The following is a 19140-nucleotide window of genomic DNA, read 5'->3' on the forward strand; positions in this document are numbered from 1 at the left end:
GTTTGTTTCTTTCTTTCTTCTCGTTCTGGTTTATTCTGCTTTTTTTTTTTGTTTTTGTTTTTGTTTTTTTTCCCTTTTTTTGTTTGTGTTTTTTTTTGTTTGGTTTTTTTTGTTTTTTCTGGGAAACAGGCGCCGGGTTTTGGGGGGGTTTCACTCCTTTTCGCCACCGCGCGCGGCCCCCCCCCCCCCCCCCTCCCCAGGCTCCTCCGTGAACCACAAATTGCAAGACAGCGGCGGGGGGGGGACGGGGGGGGGGGAGAAGGGCTTTTTTTTTTTTTTTTTCTCCATTTTCTCCTCTTTTCTCTTTTTTTTTTTTTTCTTTTTTGGTGGGTTTTTTTTTTTTTTGGTTTTTTTTTTTGCCTTTTTCTCCTTTTTTACTAAGGTAAGAACTAGCTCTAGGGACGCGTGGCCTGGATTTTTTTTTTTTTTTTCCAGCGAGGAAAATTAAAAAAAAAAAAGCCCCAAAACGAGGGGAGGGGCGGGGGGGGGGGGGGGAGCGGGGGGAAGGGGGGGGTGTGAAGGGAAGGGGGGGGGGCGTTAAGTGTATAAGAGGCGTATTTACAGGGTATTAACATGCTGACAAAAAAGATTACAATATTGAGTATCGTACAACATCGAGGGGGGGGGGAAATAAAAAATAACGAGGGGGGGGGAAGAGGATTAAAAATTAATAAACAGAAGGTAAATAAACCAACCCTGGCGGCAAAAAAAAAAAAATAAAAAAAAAAAAAAAAAAAAATTAACCCAAAAATAAAAGGCTGAAGTTAAGGCTTAAAAAGTGTATAAAAAAATAACACAGTTAATATCCAAAAAACGGAACCAAAGAGTACAGAATATAGATGAGTTTTTTTTTTTTTTTCTTTCTGTCGCGGCGCTGGGGGGGTCGCGCCCCCCCCCGGCTCTATACAGGGGTTATGTACAGGCGCCCGGGGCCGGCAGGCACAAGGCAAAGCGATTTTTAACCCCCCGACCCCCAAAAACGCATTTTTTTGGGGGATCCTGGGAATTTTGGGGGAGGGCGGATCCAGCCCCGGGGCGGGGGGGGGCGCAAAAAGAAATCCTCCCCCCCCTCCCCTCCGCTAAGCCCCAAAATGTTTAAAAATAAAAGCCCCAAATGTCCCCAAGGAGGTGGCGGCCACCGCGGGCCCCGTCTGCTCCCGCCGGAGAGTCCATGGGGGGGGGAAGCAGCGGCGGGACCCCCCCAGCTTCATTATTTTTTTTAAATTTTTTTTCTCCATCCACGGTTCGTTTTGGGTCTTATTTCTGTTTTTAGCAGCACCAACTTCTTGGCCAATAAATATATATATATATTTGTATCCAAAAAATGAGAGGAGAGGAGAGGGGGCGGGGGGGGGGGGTGTACACGGGGGGGGGGAGGAGAAACCTCTTCCCCCCCCTCTCTGCCCCTCCCCAACTCTGATGCCCTCCCCCCCCCCCCCAAAAAAAAAAATAAAATAAACCAAACCGCAGAGATTCAAAGTGCTCTGAAACCGTCTTTGGATGTCACCAAACCTGCGGGGACCTGGAGCGGGGCGGGGGGGGACACGGCCCCGGGCACGGCTGGGGTGCTGCGGGTGGGTCGTCTTCCTCCTCCTCCTCCTCCTCTTCTTCCTCCGTGGGGGGGGGTCCCGTGTGTGTGTGTGGTGTGTGTATGTGTGTGTGTGTGTGCACGCGTTCCCCCCCAGTTAGATGAGGGAGATCCGTACAGGAATGCCGGGCGACTCCGTCCTCTGCGGCGAGTGCTGGCTGACCAGGTGCTCCACCACCGTGTGTTTGGACATGTGCTTCATCAGATAGGTCTCCTGCCATGGGGCGGGACACACACACACACACACACACACACACAAGGTGAGGGGTGGCTCCGGGGGGGTGTTTTGGGGTGCGGGGGGGTGTTTTGGGGGCGGGGGGGGGGGGGTGTCTCACCGAGGTATAGGCGCGGCCGCACATGCTGCAGCAGTAGGCCTTGGCGTGCTTGATGGCGTGGGCCGAGAGGTGGATCTGCAGCGAGGCCGAGTCGGTGTAGGCCCGGTAGCAGTTGGGGCACTTGTAGGGCTTGTCCTTGTTGTGCTGTCGCTGGTGGGACTGGGAGAAGGTGACACGGGGAAGGGGAGGGAGGGGGGGTTTATAGTGACACCCCAACACACACACACACACACACCCTCCGCACCCTCCCTGCCCCCCCACCAGGGTGTCCCCGCCGCCCCCCCCGTGCTGACCTGGAGGTTGGAGAGTTGCGTGAAGGCCTTTTCGCAGCCGGGGTGCGGGCACTTGTAGGGTCTGTCGCCGGTGTGGATTCTGGGGAGGGGGGGGGACACACGTCAGGGCACTGTCACCCCCCCCGCAGGGACCCCCCACAGCGTGTGGAGGGGATACACCAGGGATGGGGAGCGCGGTGGGGACAGCGATGTCGGGGACTTATCAAATGATGGGGAGCAACAGGCCCAGTGGGACACGGGAGAAAGAGAGAGACACGGGGCTGGGAGCCATGAGGTTTGGAGACAATGGAGGTGGTGGGGATGGATGAGCATGGTGGGGTCAGTGGAGGTGCGTGGTGGGGACAGATGAAGGTGGTGGAGATGATAAGCACGGTGGGGACAGATGAAGGTGGTAGAGATGATAAGCACGGTGGGGACAGATTGGCCGAGTGGGGACAGATGACCATGGTGGAGATGATGACTGTGGTGGGGTCAATGAAGGTGGGTGGTGCAGATGATGAGCACAGTGGGGACGGGTGAGCGCAGTGGGCTCAATAATGGTAGTGGAGATCATAAGTGTGGTGTGATCAATAAAGGTGGTGGAGATGATGAGCACGGTGGGGACAGATTGGCCTAGTGGGGACAGATGAGCGTGGTGGAGATGATGAGCATGGTGGGGACAGATGAGCATGGTGGAGATGATGAGCGTGATGGGGGTCACTGCAGGTGGTGGAGATCACAAGCACAGTGGCAACAACGAAGGCAGTGGGGACAGATGGGCATGGTGGAGATGATGAAAGCGGTGGGGATGGATGAGTGTGGAGGGGTCAATGAAGGTGCCGGACACTATAAAGGTGCTGGAGGTGATGAGTATAGTGGGGATGATGAAGGCAGTGGGGAAGGATTGGTGTAGTGGGGACTTGATGAGCATAGTGGACTTGATGAGCATGGTGGGGTCAATTAAGGTGGCAGAGATGACAAGCACAGTGGCAACAATGAAGGTGTTGGGGACAGATTGGCATGGTCGGGACGATGAGCATGGTGGGGTCAATGAAGGTGGTGGACACAATGAAGGTGTTGGAGATGATGAGCATGGTGGGGATGATGAAGGGAGCGGGGACAACAAGCATGGTGGAGATGGATGAGCATGGTGGGGCAATGAAGGTGATGGAGATGATGAGTGTGGTGTGGTGTAGTTGATGAAGGTGGTAGATATGGTGACTGTGGTGGGGATGATGAAGGCAGTGGGGACTGATTGGCGTGGTGGGGAGAGATGAGCATGGTGGAGATGATGACCGTGGTGGGATCAATTAAGGTGGTGGAGATGCTGAGCGCGGTAGGAATGACAAAGGCACCGGGGACAGATGAGGGTGGTAGGGATGATGAAGCCAGTGGGGATGATGAGCATGGTGGGAATGGATAAGCACAGCAGGGATGAAGGTGGTGGGGACAACGAGCATGGCATGAGAGATGCTGGGTGGATGCCCCACCACCCCCTAAGGGAATACAGGGCTGAAGGTGTCGTCCCCCCCCAGCCTCCCGGGACCCTCCCCAGACCCGTGGGGCCACCATGGCCTTACCTGGTATGCTGCTGGAGGTGGGACAGCTGGCGGAAGGACTTCTCGCAGTAGGAGCAGTGGTAGGGTTTGACGCCCAGGTGGATGCGCAGGTGCTGGGCCAGGTAGGAGGCGTTGGCGAAGGATTTGGAGCAATGGGGGCACTTGTGGGGCTTGGCCTCTGTGTGCGACTTGGAGTGGATCTGCATCTCCGACTTGGTGAAGAACGTCAAGGGGCAGACCTTACACCTGGAGAGGGGGGTGGAGAACCCCGCAGGGACCAGGCTGGGGCAGGGAGGGGACACCCCACCATCACCCCGGCTCCCCGAGCGGGTGGGTGGGTGCCTACCTGTACGTCTTCCCCTCTTTGGCGGTCTCCCCCGAGGCCAGGATGGGATAGGGCACCACCAGGACCGGGGGTCCCGAGGGATTTTCCGCCTTGATCTTCTTCCGGCCTCGTTCTGCCTTGGGTGCCCCCAGTAAGCCGTGGCCCTGGATTGTCTTTATGGAGTCGAGGAGGGGGGGGCTGGTGATTCCTGAGATTAGGGTGGGCGAGGAGGCGATGAGGCGGCTCTGGCTGGTGGAGGTGGGAGTCGATGGGGTGGTGGTCCCCGTCCCCGTGCTGGATTCGGAGGTGCTGACCGCCGGCGCGCGGGAAGCCAGCCCCAACCCTGCCAGGCAAAAAGAGGGGGGGGGGGCATTAATTTGGGGGGGTCCACTCTCCCCTTTTCTCTCACAGCAGGGTCCTAAATTGGGGGGAACAGTCCCCAAAATGCCTGTAGTGTTACCAGGAGCCGCTAAGCCCTCCGTGGTGGTACCTGTGACGGTGCTGGTGGCCGGCCGGGCGTGCAGGGCCACATCAGGCTGGGGGACGGCTTGAGGGTGGAGACCCGGGACCTGCTGCAGTTTGGGGAGGGACATGATGGACTGGCTGCTTTCGGCGGGTGAGGGGGGCACCAGGAGGGGCTGCTGGGAGGCCACGGAGGTGGGGGGCAAGTGCGGGGGGCGGATCTTCTCCGCCATCAACTGCTCCTTGATTTTGTTGATCAGGACCAGGTTGTCCAGCTGGTGGGGGGAAAAGCAGAGAGGTGGGTTAGGGGTGGAGGAACCGGGACCCCCAGCCTCCCCCCACATCCGTCTGTCCTCCCTCCTCCCCAAAATCCCGCTGTCCCCATGTGGGGGGGGGGTCCTACCTGGCTGGGCATGGTCGGGGGGGGCGGCCAGAAGTAGGGGTTGTTGAAGCGAGGCTCCGCCATCCTGTGGGGAGAGAGGGGGACGGGTTACGGGGTGACACCGGCCGCCACACGGACCCCCAACTCCCACCTCAAACCCCATCGACACCAACCCCCCCCAAAAAGCAACACCCAGGCTCTGAAAGAGGGCAGGGAGCAGGAAGGGACAGGGAACCTCCCAAGCATCTTCCCAGCTGGAAATTCCTACAGGATCAAGGTAACACCGAGCACCCACTGAGCACCTCAAAGACCCCAAAACACCAGCGAGTGACAAGGATGCAATTTGGCGAGGAGGAGGGGGGGTAAAATTTGGGGAAAAACCCACCCAAATCTCCCAAGCCCTGGAGGTATCCGCGCTGCTCCTCCGGTATCTCCAGGAGGGATTACGGAGGTGGATGGGACGCTGCCACAGGGAGGGTGAACACGACGGCGGCACATTGAACCCAAAGCCAACCCTGGTTGAATTCTGCCCCCCCCCCCCCCCCGCCAAAAAAAGCCACCCCCAATCCCAAGCGAAGCGATCTGCGATGCCCACGGTAGAAAAACCCGGCTGCAGCGGGGCCAGGAGGTTTATAGAGCTGCTTAAACACGTTGGGAAAATCCATTCTACATCTATCTTTGGGTAATAGAAAACATCTGAAAGGGGCACAACGAGGAAATGACACCGGTGTGAACCGGCATTGCCGCGCCGGCAAACCTCATTACGGGGGTGTTTAAGGGTAAAGTATAAGGGACCCCAGTGGAACGTATAGGAGAGATCCCCAAGGAGCTCCATCTATAATATAAACCAGGCCGTGGCCGGGATCCCGGGAGAAACTAGATCGGCGCCTCCAGCAAAGTGTGTCCCTGAAAGCCTTCGGGGTGGCGGGATTTGGGGGCAGAGCACCAGGGCTGGGGACACTAAGGCACAGGGAGTCACAGGTCACAGCTGCGGGGACTCAGATATGGTCCTGCGTGTGCCCGACAGGCAGCCTCCTCCAAACGGTGCCGGTGCTGTCCAGGAACATCCCTGCTCCCACAAAAAAGCACCTTTGGGATGGGATGGGGCGATGAGCCTTCCTCCTCCTCGTGCTCACTTGCTGCCCCTGGGTTTAAATCAGACCCCGAGCTCTCCGGAGGCGGGTGGGCAGCACCCAGCAAAAGGGGGTCCTGGTCCCACCAGGGACTTCGCAGCCACACAGCCAGCCCAGGCTGAGACAGAGCCACAGGCTGGGCCCCTCCAGGCTCGTTTTTCAGGGCAACTGAGGCAGGGAGGAAGGGACCGCATGACCCTCATGATACGGAGCAGCACGGCACAGGACAAGGCGCGTTTTGGGGTGATTTAGACCTACGCACCAGCAGCTGTAGGAACGGGAGCCCTTTCGCATGGCAGCCCAACACCACGGTGAGACCCGGAGACCACCTGACACCGAGCATCCCAACCGGCTTTGGAAATTCCCCTTCCCTGCCTCAAACCGCTCCCTGTCACCTCCCAGCTGCCCATGCACCAAATCTAGGCTTCTTCAAGAGAAAGTGGACTCGGATCCTCGCACTATTCCCAGGCATGATTGTTTTTTCCCCCCGTTTTCCCTGCATCCGCTGTATTTACCCCCCTCTCCGGCACAGGCGGGCGAAAGGCAGAGCCAGGAGTCCCGCTCCACGCCACGCCTGTGTGCACAGGAAGGGTAATTGCTGGGGCTATTAAATGCGCTTTTCCATACGCGTACACGCCCGCCACCGGCTATTTTATATAGATTATATATGTACCCGCACACCGCCCACAGTGTGCATTTACCCACCGGCTACGTATAATATATATATATAAGATTGCTCGGGATGATGAGGATGGGATGTGGCTCTCCAGGACGAGGGGATGATGGCACGAGGGGCTGGCGCAATGGGAGATGGGGCCAAAAGAGGTGGTGGTGGCAGGGAAAAGCCCTCATGATGGAGACAGGCAGGGAAGCAGGCAGCGAGCAGGCAGAGGAGTACAGACAGGAGGGCTCCGGGTCCCCCCCGCCATGGCCAAGCACCCCGGCACGGACCCCACAGCCCTGGCTGGGCCGGCGGCAGCCCCACGGCGTGGGAAAACAGGAAACCGGAGCTATGATTAGAAAAGGGTTTTTTGGAGCTGCTCCCCCATCACAGCAGGTGCCCTGCGACCTCCGTCCTTCCCGTCTGTCTATCCACCCATCTGTCTGTCCTTCTCCCTGTCCCGACAGCGTGCCAGGCTCCGCCGGAGCCATCAGTGGCACCAAGAAGGATCAAAACCACCAGCGCGGCTCCTGAATCATCACCAGAACACGGCACGAACCACTACAAACAGTCCCAGGACCCCTCGTGCAAAGCCACAGGGGGGTTGGCAAAGGCACGAAGGGAATTTTGGGGAGGAAAGTGCAAATATTGTGTGTATCTCCCCCTCCCCGCCTCCACCCAAGGAGGTCTTATTAAATAAATTATGAATTATTTGTAAAACCACTGCGCTCAGAGCTTGACAGACCTGCCCGGAATAAAGAGGAAAAAAATGGTTGGCTTGCCAAAAAAAATCCCTGTTCCTGTCCCAATTTAATGTTATAAATCGTGCGGTATTTCATCGGGAGCGGAGGGAGCGGCTTCCCCCTCTCCCAGGGCTGGGACAGCTCGGGGAGGGAGAGGGAGGGGATATAAAGCAGATGGAAAAAAAAAAATATATATATAAAAACTCCCTTTTTCTATATTCTCAGCTAACTATGAAAAATGGAAGCTGACACACGAGAAAAAAAAAAAAAAAGAAGAAAATCCATTAAAATGGAAATTATAAAGGGAGGGGAATGCTGCAGCGCGTCTCCCCCCGGCTCTGCGCAACCCAGCTGTGCAGGGTAAGGGGGCGAGGGGCACGCGTTAGGGCTGTCCGTGCCCCCCAGTTTTTGGCTGAGCAGGGGGAAACCCCCCCAGGTAACAGCTCTCCAGCAGCACAGGGTCCGGCAGTCCAAACTGCAGGGTGGGAGCGCCCACGGGCACTAGATTTAGCCCACTCTTGCCAAAGGGACACCAAAGCATCGTGGCCGCCAGAGTGGGCACGGCCGGAGGAGAGGGATGTCGGAAGAGCAAGCAGGAAGATGCGCGGAGCCCCAAAAACAGGGGCTGAACCCCCAATTCCCACAGAACGGCGCAGTACCCGGCATCGCCCCTCAACCGGGCTAAGGGGGGAACCGGCAGCATCTCTGGCAACCCTAAAAAGACACAAAAGCCATCGCCTCCGCGCCCACAGGGAAGGAAGAGAGCATGAGAAGCCGGCAAGCCGGGGCGAGAGGGGGGATGCCGAGGGGGAAAGGGGTGCAGCGGCGGCGGCAGCGAGGGGTCGGCGGTGGCGAGATATGGTGGGACGCCGGTGTTTTGGTACTCACAGGCTGGCCTCAGAAGCCAGGTGGCCGCAGCTGCCTGGGGAGACGTGTCGATGAGGCTCCAGATTGATGGGAGGTAGATGATGGCACGGGTGGGCACGAGCTCACTAGAGCCTTCCAACTTCCTACCCAACTGCCGCTAAGTCAAGCTACAGTTCTCTAGGGAACGCCTCTACCTTGGCAGCCCTCTCTGTCTCGCCTTCGCTGAAATAAAAAGAAACAAGAGATTTCTTTTCACGGCACCGCCAAGAGAAAGGGGGCAGCTCCCGGGTACCGGCAACCCTGAGGACGGCAAGCGATCACCGACCCGGTACAGCCGGCAAACGGGGGGAGTGGGAGGCGAGGGGAGGGATTTGGGGTGACCGGAGCGGCTGTCAGAGTGTCTAAACATGCCCTCAACTGAGCAAAATGCCAAGCCCTTGGTGTCCCCAACCGCAGTGTCCTGTCCCCGAGGGTCCCAGCAAGAGCATTGGGGCAGAGGTGCCCCCCCCATGCCAAGCGGCGAGCGCAGGAAAGCCGACGGCGGCCCAAGACAGCATGACGGGCAAGAGCCAAGCGGGCTGAGGTCCCCTGCGCGTGTCCCCCCTCAAACCCCAGCACGCCCTCACCGCCGTGGGACAGATGGGGCACAGTGACGCTGCTGCAGCCACATCCCCGCCACCTCCCATGGCCGGGTGAGGGCAGAACCCAGCTCTGCCCCCCACTCTGCCTCAGTTTCCCCCAAAAACATGAGGCCACGGCCCCTCTCCCACCGTAAGGACAGGTTTCCCCCCCCATGCAAGCAGGGTCTGCCTGGAGCAAGAGGATTTTCCGAGGGAAAGCGAGTGCCCCTCTGCAAAAACCCCAGCCCAGAGCCACCAGGGTGGGAAGCGGCACCCAAGCACTATCCCGCTTCCATCCTGGGGGAACCCACATCCCTCCCCGCCCGGATTGTCCTTATCTGGGAGGGATTTACCCCAAAGCAGAGGTGGCAGAAGGCAGGCGAGGCCGAGGAAGCAGAAACGACGGGCGAGACCCGAAATCGCCATCGCTCGGGGAGGGGGGGCAGACTGCGCGCCAGAAGAATTCACCCAAGATGGAACCAATTAAACCCCACGTTTCCGCCCCCTGAAGGGCTGTTAACTGGTGTTTCTCCTTCAGATTTTCACTGAAACCAACCCAAAATGAGCCCTAGCATAAACTCTATCCTGGTATGTGGGTCCCTGGGTGGGAAAGGGGATGTGCGGGTGCAGGGATAAGGAGCCAAGCACCGGCGTGAAGCAGAAGGGGAGGCAAAGCCACGCTGGGGACCACAGCGGGGTGTCCCCCCCCAGGGATGAAGGAGGGGGGAACCGGGGAGGCAACGCTCCCAAAAGATGGGGGCCGAGGCGGCGCAACCCCATATCCTCGGGGTCAAAACGCCATCCGTCTGTCCTGTCACCGACGGGACCCAGTGAAGGGGACACGGGGACAGCCCACAGGGAAACCTGGCGCCTGTGGGGGTGACGCTCGCACCAAACATGGGGCCCGTGTGTCCCCCCCAAAACACACCATTCCCCAGCACAGGGGGAGTTACCCACTCCCCCAGACCCCCCAACACACCCATCCCCCTAAAAGAGACCAACTAGGCACCTTGCAAGGCACAGCCAGCGCCCACAAATCAGCCAGCTCGAGGGGCAGCTGGCCCCCCCAGGGCAGCAAGGGGGGGGTCTGGAGAGCACCCACAGGTGACACCAATGGGACCACCCCAGCGGGTGGGGAAACCGAGGCACGGGCAGCTTAGCAGGGGTTCGCCCCGAGGACGCAGCGAGCGCACACCCGATCCAACATGCACTTGTCGTGACATCGCACCCGCCAACCGAAAATCCAGTTTTTTAACGGAAAAAAAAATAATTGGGGGTGGGAGGGGTCGAGGGAGAAAAAGATTATTTTACGCATATAAATACACGTATCTTAAAATGGACATTTCAAGTGGTCACACTTACGCCATGAGCAGGGTCCCCTCCGCCGCCGGATCCGGTCCCCTCCCCACAGGGGGGGGCAGGCAGGTGACCCCCCCGGTCCCCCCCAAAACCCCCAGAGAGGGCCAAAATCCACCCCCACTTAAATATAAATATATACGTGCACGTGATAATACATGTCTTATTATGTGTATATACATATTCTTTTTATATGCATATATATAATTACATGCATACACATCATTAAGCACATACACATTATTTTACAATGTAAATATATATATATATATATATATATATAGGGTTGGGTTTTTTCTCCAGTCCCCTCAATAAATCTGGCATGCCCACCTCTGCGAGTACTGGCGTTGCTTCCCCTTATCCGCGTCCATCTCCAGCTCTAGCTGAGACCGGGTGCTGCACGCGGGGCGTTTTTCTACGGGGGGACAAGGAGGACAACTTCACACACCCCGAACCCACCGCCAGCCCCCGGCGCGCGAGATCCCAGAGCGGAGGAACAAAAGCGAAGCGGCTCCGACCTACCCGACCCGTGGGAACGTGGGGTTTTTCCTGAAAATAGAGAGAACAAAAAAAAAAAAAAAAAAGGGGAAAAAAAAAAAAAAGCAATGTTGTTGTTGTTTTTTTGGTTTTTTTTTTTTTTTTAAGCCTGTTTTATCCCCAAGCTGCCTGCGAAGCCGAGGGATAGGGAGCTGCTGGCTGGAAAATCGGGGTTGAAATCCATGCCCTCGCCCCGGACCCTCTGCCTCTCGGCAAATTGCACGCCGGGAGGGACCAAAAACTTTTTTACCTCTCTGCTAAAATATCACTTTATAATCTCAAAAGGCCTCGGGCTCGAAGCCGCTATCGCCCGCTCCATCCTCCCCGGATTAAAAAACCCGGCTGATGTCCGAAGGACAGTGGGGCCGGGGAAAAAAAAAACAACCAAGGAGCATCCTCCGACCTTGCAGGGTATTTGCTGGAGAAAAAGAAATAAAATCAGCAAATTAATCATTCCTGGGTTAAAACACATCTTCGGCCGGCTACGCGGCGGCCACGCCAGCTCTAAGCTCCCCCCCGGGCCCCCGACGTGGCCGGGAGATTATGGATGTATAAATAGTATATGGCTAAATATACGTCCAGGCAGACAGACAGACCTCTCTAAGCACCGCCACGGAAATTTGGGTCCCTCGCTAAGGCTGCCGCATTCCTGCCAAAGCGCGATGCAAAAATATTCCCCCGTTAGACCTTCCAGCCAGCGAGACCACTTTCTAGACAAAACCGGTTAATGCGGAAAGAGAGGAAAGGAAGAAAAAAAAAAGGGGGGGGGGGGAAGGGAATAAAAATGATAATAATAACCACCCCCCCGCGCTTCTTCCGCCACCCCCTGTGTAAGAAAAAAAAGCCATGAATAAATAAAAAAGCAAACAGCCCCCCCCAACATGCAACATCCATAAAAATAGGTACGTTCAGCTGCAATTAACTTTTCCATTAGACCATCCAGAGGGAGAGAAAAAGAGAAAATCCAGCAAAATGGGTATTTTCCTGGATGTTCCCCCTCCTCCTTTTCCCCCCTTTTTTTGCCCTCCCCCCCCCTTTTCCTTCTTCTTCCTCCCCGGCGAAGGAGGGGGGGAGTAAAAATAAAATAATAATAATAAAAAGAGATGGAAAAAGGCGAAGTTTGGCGTTAAGTGAAGTTGAAATCCTCGACCTGGGAGGGGAGATGGGGGGGGGGGGTGGGTGGCCTTTTTTTTTTTTTTTTTTCAGACAAAAAGGCCGGGGGATGGGGATGGAAGGGGGGAGGGGGGGGTTAGGGGGGGGCTGGCCCGGCCGGGAGCTTCCCCCCCCCCCTTCATCCGCCGCCTCTCCCACATTCTCAGACGGTTTTATTAAAATTCGCAGACAAAAGGAAAACAAAAATGGCAGCCCCGGCTTATTTTTAAAAGGCTAGGACGGGGACGCCATATTCTGCAGATCTGCGAGGAGGGGAAGGAGGAGGAGGGGGGGGGTTAAGGGAAAAAATGTAAAAAAAAAATTAAAAAAAATAATTTAAATTTAAAAAAAAAACGCAGCGCGGGGGGGTGGTGTGTGGGGCCGCCCTCCCCCCCCCCGCTCGTACCCGGGGGGAGGGGGAGGGGGTTAAGGGGGGGCTTGAGGTGATTTGGAGGGATGGATGTGGGGGGGAAGGGGGGGGAAAGGAAGGGAAGAGAGGAAAAAAAAAAAAAAGGGGGGGGGGGAAGGAAAAAAAAAAAGACACTTCCTATACCAACAGCCATGCTGCCCCCGCCGCGTCCCGCCGGCTCCGCCGCACGGAGGAAGATGGGCGCCCCGCGCCGCCCGCCCGCCCCCGCGCCCGCCCCCGCTGCCCGCCCAGCCCCGGGACGCGGCGGGCCCGGCCCGGCGCCGCCTTCACCCCCCCCCCCTCAACTCCCGGCCCCGGTACCCGGTAAGGGGGGGACGGGGGAACCCGTGGGGTCCCGCCGGGCAGCGGGGCCGCGGGCTCTGCTCGGACCCCCCCCCCCGGGTCTCCTCAGAACCCCCGGATCCACTCAGTCTCCTCAGCTCCCCCGGATCTCCTCGCCCCCCCCCCCCCCCAGGTCCCCTCAGCCACCTCGGTTCTCCTCAGCTTCCCCGAATCCCCTCAGTCTCCTCAGACGCCCCAAATCTCCTCAGACCCCCCAGATCTCCTCAGCTCCCCCACGTCTCCTCAGAACCCTCGGATCCCCCCAGTCTCCTCAGCCCCCCCGGATCTCCTCGCCCCCCCACCAGGTCCCCTCCGCCACCTCGGCTCTCCTCAGTACCCCCCGGTCCCCTCAGCCCCCCGAGGGCTCCTCAACCACCCCGGTTCTCCTCAGCTCTCGAGCTCCCCAAATCTCAGCCCCACCTGGGTCCCCTCAGGCCCCCAATTTTCCTCAGCACACACCCCCCCAGGTCCCCTCAGCCACCCCAACTCTCAGCTTCCCCAAGTCCTCTCAGTCTCCTCAGACACCCACCACCACCCCCAAATCTCCTCAGCCCCCCCAGATCTCCTCAGAACCCCGGTTCTCCTCAGACCCCCTCAGTCCCCTCGGCCCACTCAGGTCCCCTCAGTCCCCCTGCATCCCCTCAGTCTCCTCAGACCCCCCAAATCTCCTCAGACTCCCCAAATCTCCTCACACCTCCCGGGCTCCCTCAGCCACTCCCAGGTCTCCTCAGCCCACCCAGATCTCCTCAGCCCTCCTGGATCCCCTCAGCTCCTCCAAGTCCCCTCAGCCACACCAGTTCTCCTCAGCTTCTCTGAATCCCCTCAGTCTCCTCAGCCCCGCTGGATCTCCTTGGCCTCCCCAGGTCCCCTCAGCTTCCCTGGATCCCCTCAGTCTCCTCAGCCCCCCCAAATCTCCTCAGCCCCCCCAAATTTTCTCAGACCCCCCATTCCCCTTAGACCACCCAGGTCCCCTCCGCCAGCCCAGTTCTCCTCAGCTTCCCTGAATCCCCTCAGTCTTCTCAGCCCCCCCAGTTCTCCCCAGCCCCCTGGATCCCCTCAGCTCCCCCAGGTCCCCTCAGCCACCCCGGTTCTCAGCTTCCCTGGATCCCCTCAGTCTCCTCAGCCCCTCCTGGTTCCTCTCAGACCCCCCGATTCTTCTTGCCCCCTCCCTCCCCCCCAGGTATCAGCCCCCCTGGATCCCCTCAGCCCCCTCAAATCTCTTCAGCCCACCCAGGTCTCAGCCCACCCAAGTCCCCTCAGCCACCCCAAGTCTCAGCACCCCTCAATCCCACAGTTCTCCTCAGCCCCCTCAAAGCTCCTCAATACTCTGGTTCCTCTCAGCACATCCAGGTCCCCTCAGCTCCCCTGGATCCCCTCAGCCCCCTCAAATCTTCTCAGCCCACCCAGGTCCCCTCAGCCACCCCAAGTCTCCTCAGCACCCCTCAATCCCATGGTTCTCCTCACCCCAGCTTGATGCCCTCAGCTCCCTCAGTTTGCCTCCCCCAGGTCCCCTCAGTCTCCCAAGTCCCCCCAATTCTCCTCAGACCCCTCTGGATCCCCTCAGCCTCCTGGTTCTCCTCAGCCCACCCCCAAATCTCTTCAGCACCCCACCAGTTGCCCTCAGTCTCCTCAACCCCCACAAATCTCCTCAGCCCCCCTGGTTCCTCTCAGCCTCATTCTCTGTCTCTCCAGCCTCATAGCCCCACTTGGGGTGTCACCCACCACCTTTTGGGGTCTCCACAGCCCTCCCCCCCAGTCCTCCCTCAGCCCCCTGAGGGTCCCCTTCATTTCCCTGGGGGCTCCTCAGCCCCTCTCAGGGTCTTGCCCCCATCTCAGGGCCTCCCCAGCCTCTTTGGGGGTCTCTGCAGCCCCCGGGGCTTGGCAGCCCCTTGAGCCTCCCCATCTGCTTTCTCCTCTCCTTGTCCCTTTCAGGGAGTGTCCTTTTATTTTTAAAATTTAAATGTATTTCTCTGTTTTTTCATTATTTTATCCATGTTTCCCCCATCTCAGCCTCTTACCCCAAATCAGCAGATACAGCTTCCCATAGGGGAAGGAAAAGGGGGGGGGGGAAACCTACTCAGTTCCCTTTCCTCTTCCCCAAGGTCCGGAGAATGATGGTGCTTCTGAGTTTCCAAATTAAAAATAATTTTAAAAAAACCCAAAACGGGATTTTTTTCATGCTTTCCCAAAACATTGCATCATGGAGGGTGATGGAGAGGAGAAGGATGGCCTGAACAGGGGGAACCATAATTAGCAAACCCAAACGATGCCTCCAAGAGAGGTGGGGAGCAGGGAAGGACATGGGATGGGATGGGATGGGATGGGATGGGATGGGATGGGATGGGATGGGATGGGATGGGATGGGATGGGCTTGGCTTCCAAGGGGTCTCCATCAAGGTGTGGACATTCAACTGCAACTGCCCTGGGCATCTCATTGTTTGGGGAGAGGTTTCAAGAGGTCTCCACCAAGATGCAGGCATCCATCTGTAACTGTCCTAGGAGTCTCATGGTTTGGGATGAGCTTCCAAGAGGTCTCCACCAAGGTGTGGGCATTCATCTGCAGCCTCCCTGGGTGGGTGGAGGAGCATGAAGACGTTGGGAAGGTCCTGGCTAAGGCAATGGTGCTGGTGATGTCTCAGGTCTGTCTGTGTCCCCTGCCCATGTCCCCACTGCTTCTTTAGCACCACCACCAGCTAGCTGGCCTGGGTTCCCCCCATCGCCCAACATTTCCCCATCTTGGAAGGTCCCCAGATCCATTAATTATCCATGACTCAACCAAGAACCTGAGCCAACAAGCGTGAAAACTCCCCTTTTATCTGATTTTCAGATGTTGACACCTAGCAGTTCCCGCTCAACCCTGGTGCTACCCCAAAACAGGACACCACGAGGGACTGGAACATCTCAGAGCTTCCCTGGTGTCCCTTAAGCCACCGGTGTCCATGCCTGATGGCGCTGAGTTCCCCCTTGTTGGGTTTATTTTCATCGATGCTTTCGCTTCCTCCCGCAGACGCCGGGGCTTTCGGCTGCTGGGATTTTTTTTTTTTCTTGCTGTGATTATGAAACTGGTGGTTTTAAACCTCTGCACCATTTTAGGTGATTCCTGACTTCGGCAGCAGGGGGTGAGGGGTGGGTGGGGGATTGTCCAACCCCAAATCTGCGGCGGGAGGGCACGGTGTGGTTCACCCCTGACCTCAGGGGGTTCTATCAAGGGTTGGTGGACATCTCCTGGGACCGTCCTTGTGGAGACTGGCTGAGATAAGCGAAGCCCTGGGGTTGTTTTTTTTCCCGACCCTACATTGGGTGGATTTAATCTTGGGTGTGGGAAAGGGGCCCCTTTCCTGGGGAGGCGGTTGGTATGCGGGGATTAAAAAAAGAAAATTAAAATAATAATAATAAAACCGTGCCCGTCTCCATCCTGGGTTGCAAAATGGAGGAAAATAAGCGCTCGCCTTCTGAAAAAAAAATATGGTTCCAAGGCTGGTTTTGCCCCTGGGACAGATCCAACCGCGATTAACAAGAGGGGAAGGCGGGAGCGGAGGTAAATCACAGCCGTAAATCACCGCCGCGGGGGTTTCGGCAGAGCCGCGGGGCCGCTACACCTGCGCCTTCCCCCCGCCATGGCAGCTCCTTCCCATCTCGGCATCACCGGGAAGCTGGATCCGGCACCGGTGCTTTGTAAAACCCCTCCGGTTGGCTCGGTGGAGAAGGGAGATGGTTACAGAGGGCCACCTGGGATGTCCCGGTCGGAATGTCCCTGAGGGGCGACGCAGGGCTCCTGTCCACTTTTTTGGTGTCCCCAAAGGCTTTGTCCCCATCTTTGGGACACCAGGAAGGAAATCCATTGGGAAATGCCTCTCCAAAACTCCTCCATCCCACCCACCTGCTTGGTTTCTTCTCAAGAAACCCCTCGTTTTCCATGAAAAGCTGGTGGAAGCATCCGCCGCCTGCCCTGGAGGAGGTTCCCCTGCGACGTGTGGCCATGATGGGCATCAGTGATGCCGGTGTTCCCGGTGCTGCTTGGGCCGGAGGGTGAAAATTCTCATTCCCGGCTTCTCAGGGTTAGCGAACCCATAAAGAGGGTTTTTCACCCCAGATTCACAGTGATAGGAAGGGCTGGGCACCAAGGTCCTCGCCGGTGCTGGCATGAAGCTGACAGAGATTTTGGGGTGTTCGGTGTGTGGGGGGAAATCAAGGTGCATGAATTTCCCTTCTCCCTGCAAATGGGAGGGCCGTTTGGTTCTAATTAGGTAATGAGTTAATTAGGATTAATTAGTTAATGTTTGCAAAGCACTTAGGAGATGAGAAGTGCCAGCGTGGGGTGGCAGGCGATGGGCTCTGGTGCTGTGGTCCCTGCTTCCTTGGCCAAGAGCCGTGCCGGGAAGGAGTCACGGATGCCAGGAGCCCAGCGGGCAGGTCCTGGCATGCCCCGTCCCACCGGCAGCGCCGCTTCATCCGGCATCGTCAGGAAGGCGGGAGGGGGGGAGAAAATTCCAGCAGGGCGGCTCGGGGGCCTCCCTTCCCGCCGGCATCCCGCCGGCACACGCGGCACACGTGGGAAGGACTCGGCTTTTTCCCTGCCCAGCGGGCACGTCGCCGCGCTTTGCCGGATCAACCGGACCCTCGCTCCCTCCTGGCACCTTCTGGTGCGCCAGAGCCCAAAAAAAAAAACCAGGAATCAGGGAATGGTGGAACCTCCCTCGGCTCACACCGGGGTTACCAGGAGGTAACGAAGCCAATTTGCTAATTAACTGGGATTAATTTCCCTGTTTGCCCAAACATACCCGCCCCGCGGTTTCCCTGCTCATCCCGCCGGCGATCCCGGCCAGCCGCCACGTGCTCCAGCGGCACGATGCTCCCCCTCGCCCGAAATTCCCGGGTATTTCAGCCACGCGCTTGGGGTACAAATGAAACAATAACCCATTAACGAGCCGGGATGGGACCCCCCCAGCCCTGAATCTGGATTTGGGGTGAAAAAAGGTGTTTTTTTTTTTTTCTCCAGCAGAGCCAGCGCGGCGCTTTGATGATTTAATTTCAGCCGTTGCTCGGTCCCCGGTGGGTCCCGGAGGGGAGACAAGACCTGAATTCCTAATGCAGGAAAACAAGCAGGAAAAAAAAGAAAAAAACACACCGAAACCCAAACCCCTGTGGGTTTGTTATGATTTTTTTTGGCTTTTTCCAAGCGTTTGGGGCCTGTCGGGAAGAGGAACGAAGCGGGTGGTTGTTCCCCGACAGGAGGGGAAGGGATTGGTGGGGGGGATGGTGGGGAAAAGGGGGGGGTGCCAGGGAGGGGGGAGCGGGGCGATCCGAGCCGAGGAGTTTGTTCCCTTTGGCTCCCGGCCAGGCCTTCCCGCCGCCTCCGGAATGTGCAGCTTAAACCCCCCCTGGGAATTGCATGTGTCCCCCCACCCTCCGTCTCCATCCTCCAGGCCCCACAGCCCCACTGCCGCCCCCCTCCTCCCGCAGGGCCGGGGGGACCCGTCCCAGGTCCTGCTCCAGGAGGAAGCGAACGGGTCCCTGGGGTTCCATGGGGTCTTTTGGGGGGGGACACAACACCCGCTGTGGGGTGACCGGCAGTGCCGTGGGGCAGCTGGTGTTGCCGTGGGGCAGCCAGCTCTTGGTAAAGCCCTCCAGTCCCCACAAGCCCCCCATAGGTCCCACCACGGCCAAGCAAGGTGACACGGGAGGGGACAGCAGAAGCTCATCATCCAATGCTCCTTTCAAGGTGATTTTTGGCCAAATTGGTAAAATTTGGGGAAAGGCCGGTGTTTTCTCAGCAATACCGATGGGACTGTCACCTGTGGTGAACCCTGTCCCCACAGGTCCCCTGTTGCGCTGGCAGGGACTGGGGTGGGGGCAGCGGTGGTGAGCACGGAGCTGGGGGGATGGACAGATGGAGGGACAGAGGGATGGATGGATGGACAGATGTAGGGACGGATGGGTGGAGGACTGAACAGATGGAGGGATGGACAGATGGATGGAGGGACAAAGGGATGGAGAGATGAATGGACGAAGGGAGGGAGGAATGAAGGAGTGGACAGACAGAGAGATGGACAGATGGATGGAGGGGTGGATGGAGGTACGGATGGACAGATGGAGGCACAGAAAGATGGAGGGACCAAGGGATGGACAGATGGATGGATGGACAGAGGGATGCAGGGATGGACGGACAGAGGGATGCAGGGATGGACGGACAGACAAAGGGACAGTGAGATGGATGGACAGATGGAGGGACCAAGGAACAGAGGGAAGGATGGATAGATGGATGGAAGGACAGACAGATGGATGGAGGAATGGATGGACAGATGGACACATGAAGGGATGGACAGATGGATGGAGGGACAGAGGGATGGATAGAAAGAGGGACCAAGGGATGGAAGGACGGACAGGTGAATAGATG

The 19140-nt window shown here is 57.8% G+C and overlaps 1 protein-coding gene across 1 annotated transcript; it reads right to left on the reverse strand.

Annotated features, from left to right (window-relative positions):
• Positions 1 to 1475: 1475 nt before the first annotated feature.
• On the reverse strand, positions 1476 to 12582 carry ZNF362 (zinc finger protein 362). Its single transcript, XM_074161699.1, has 9 exons — positions 12546 to 12582; positions 10634 to 10718; positions 4945 to 5008; positions 4570 to 4816; positions 4101 to 4422; positions 3776 to 4000; positions 2217 to 2295; positions 1924 to 2082; positions 1476 to 1802 (listed from the first exon to the last, which is right to left on the reverse strand). Exons 1-9 carry the CDS (start codon positions 12553 to 12555, stop codon positions 1686 to 1688), a joined length of 1308 nt encoding a protein of 435 aa, XP_074017800.1. The 5' UTR covers positions 12556 to 12582; the 3' UTR covers positions 1476 to 1685.
• Positions 12583 to 19140: the final 6558 nt, after the last annotated feature.

Source organism: Numenius arquata, chromosome 20 (genome assembly GCF_964106895.1).
Source record: "Numenius arquata chromosome 20, bNumArq3.hap1.1, whole genome shotgun sequence".
NCBI classification, from domain to species: domain Eukaryota; kingdom Metazoa; phylum Chordata; class Aves; order Charadriiformes; family Scolopacidae; genus Numenius; species Numenius arquata.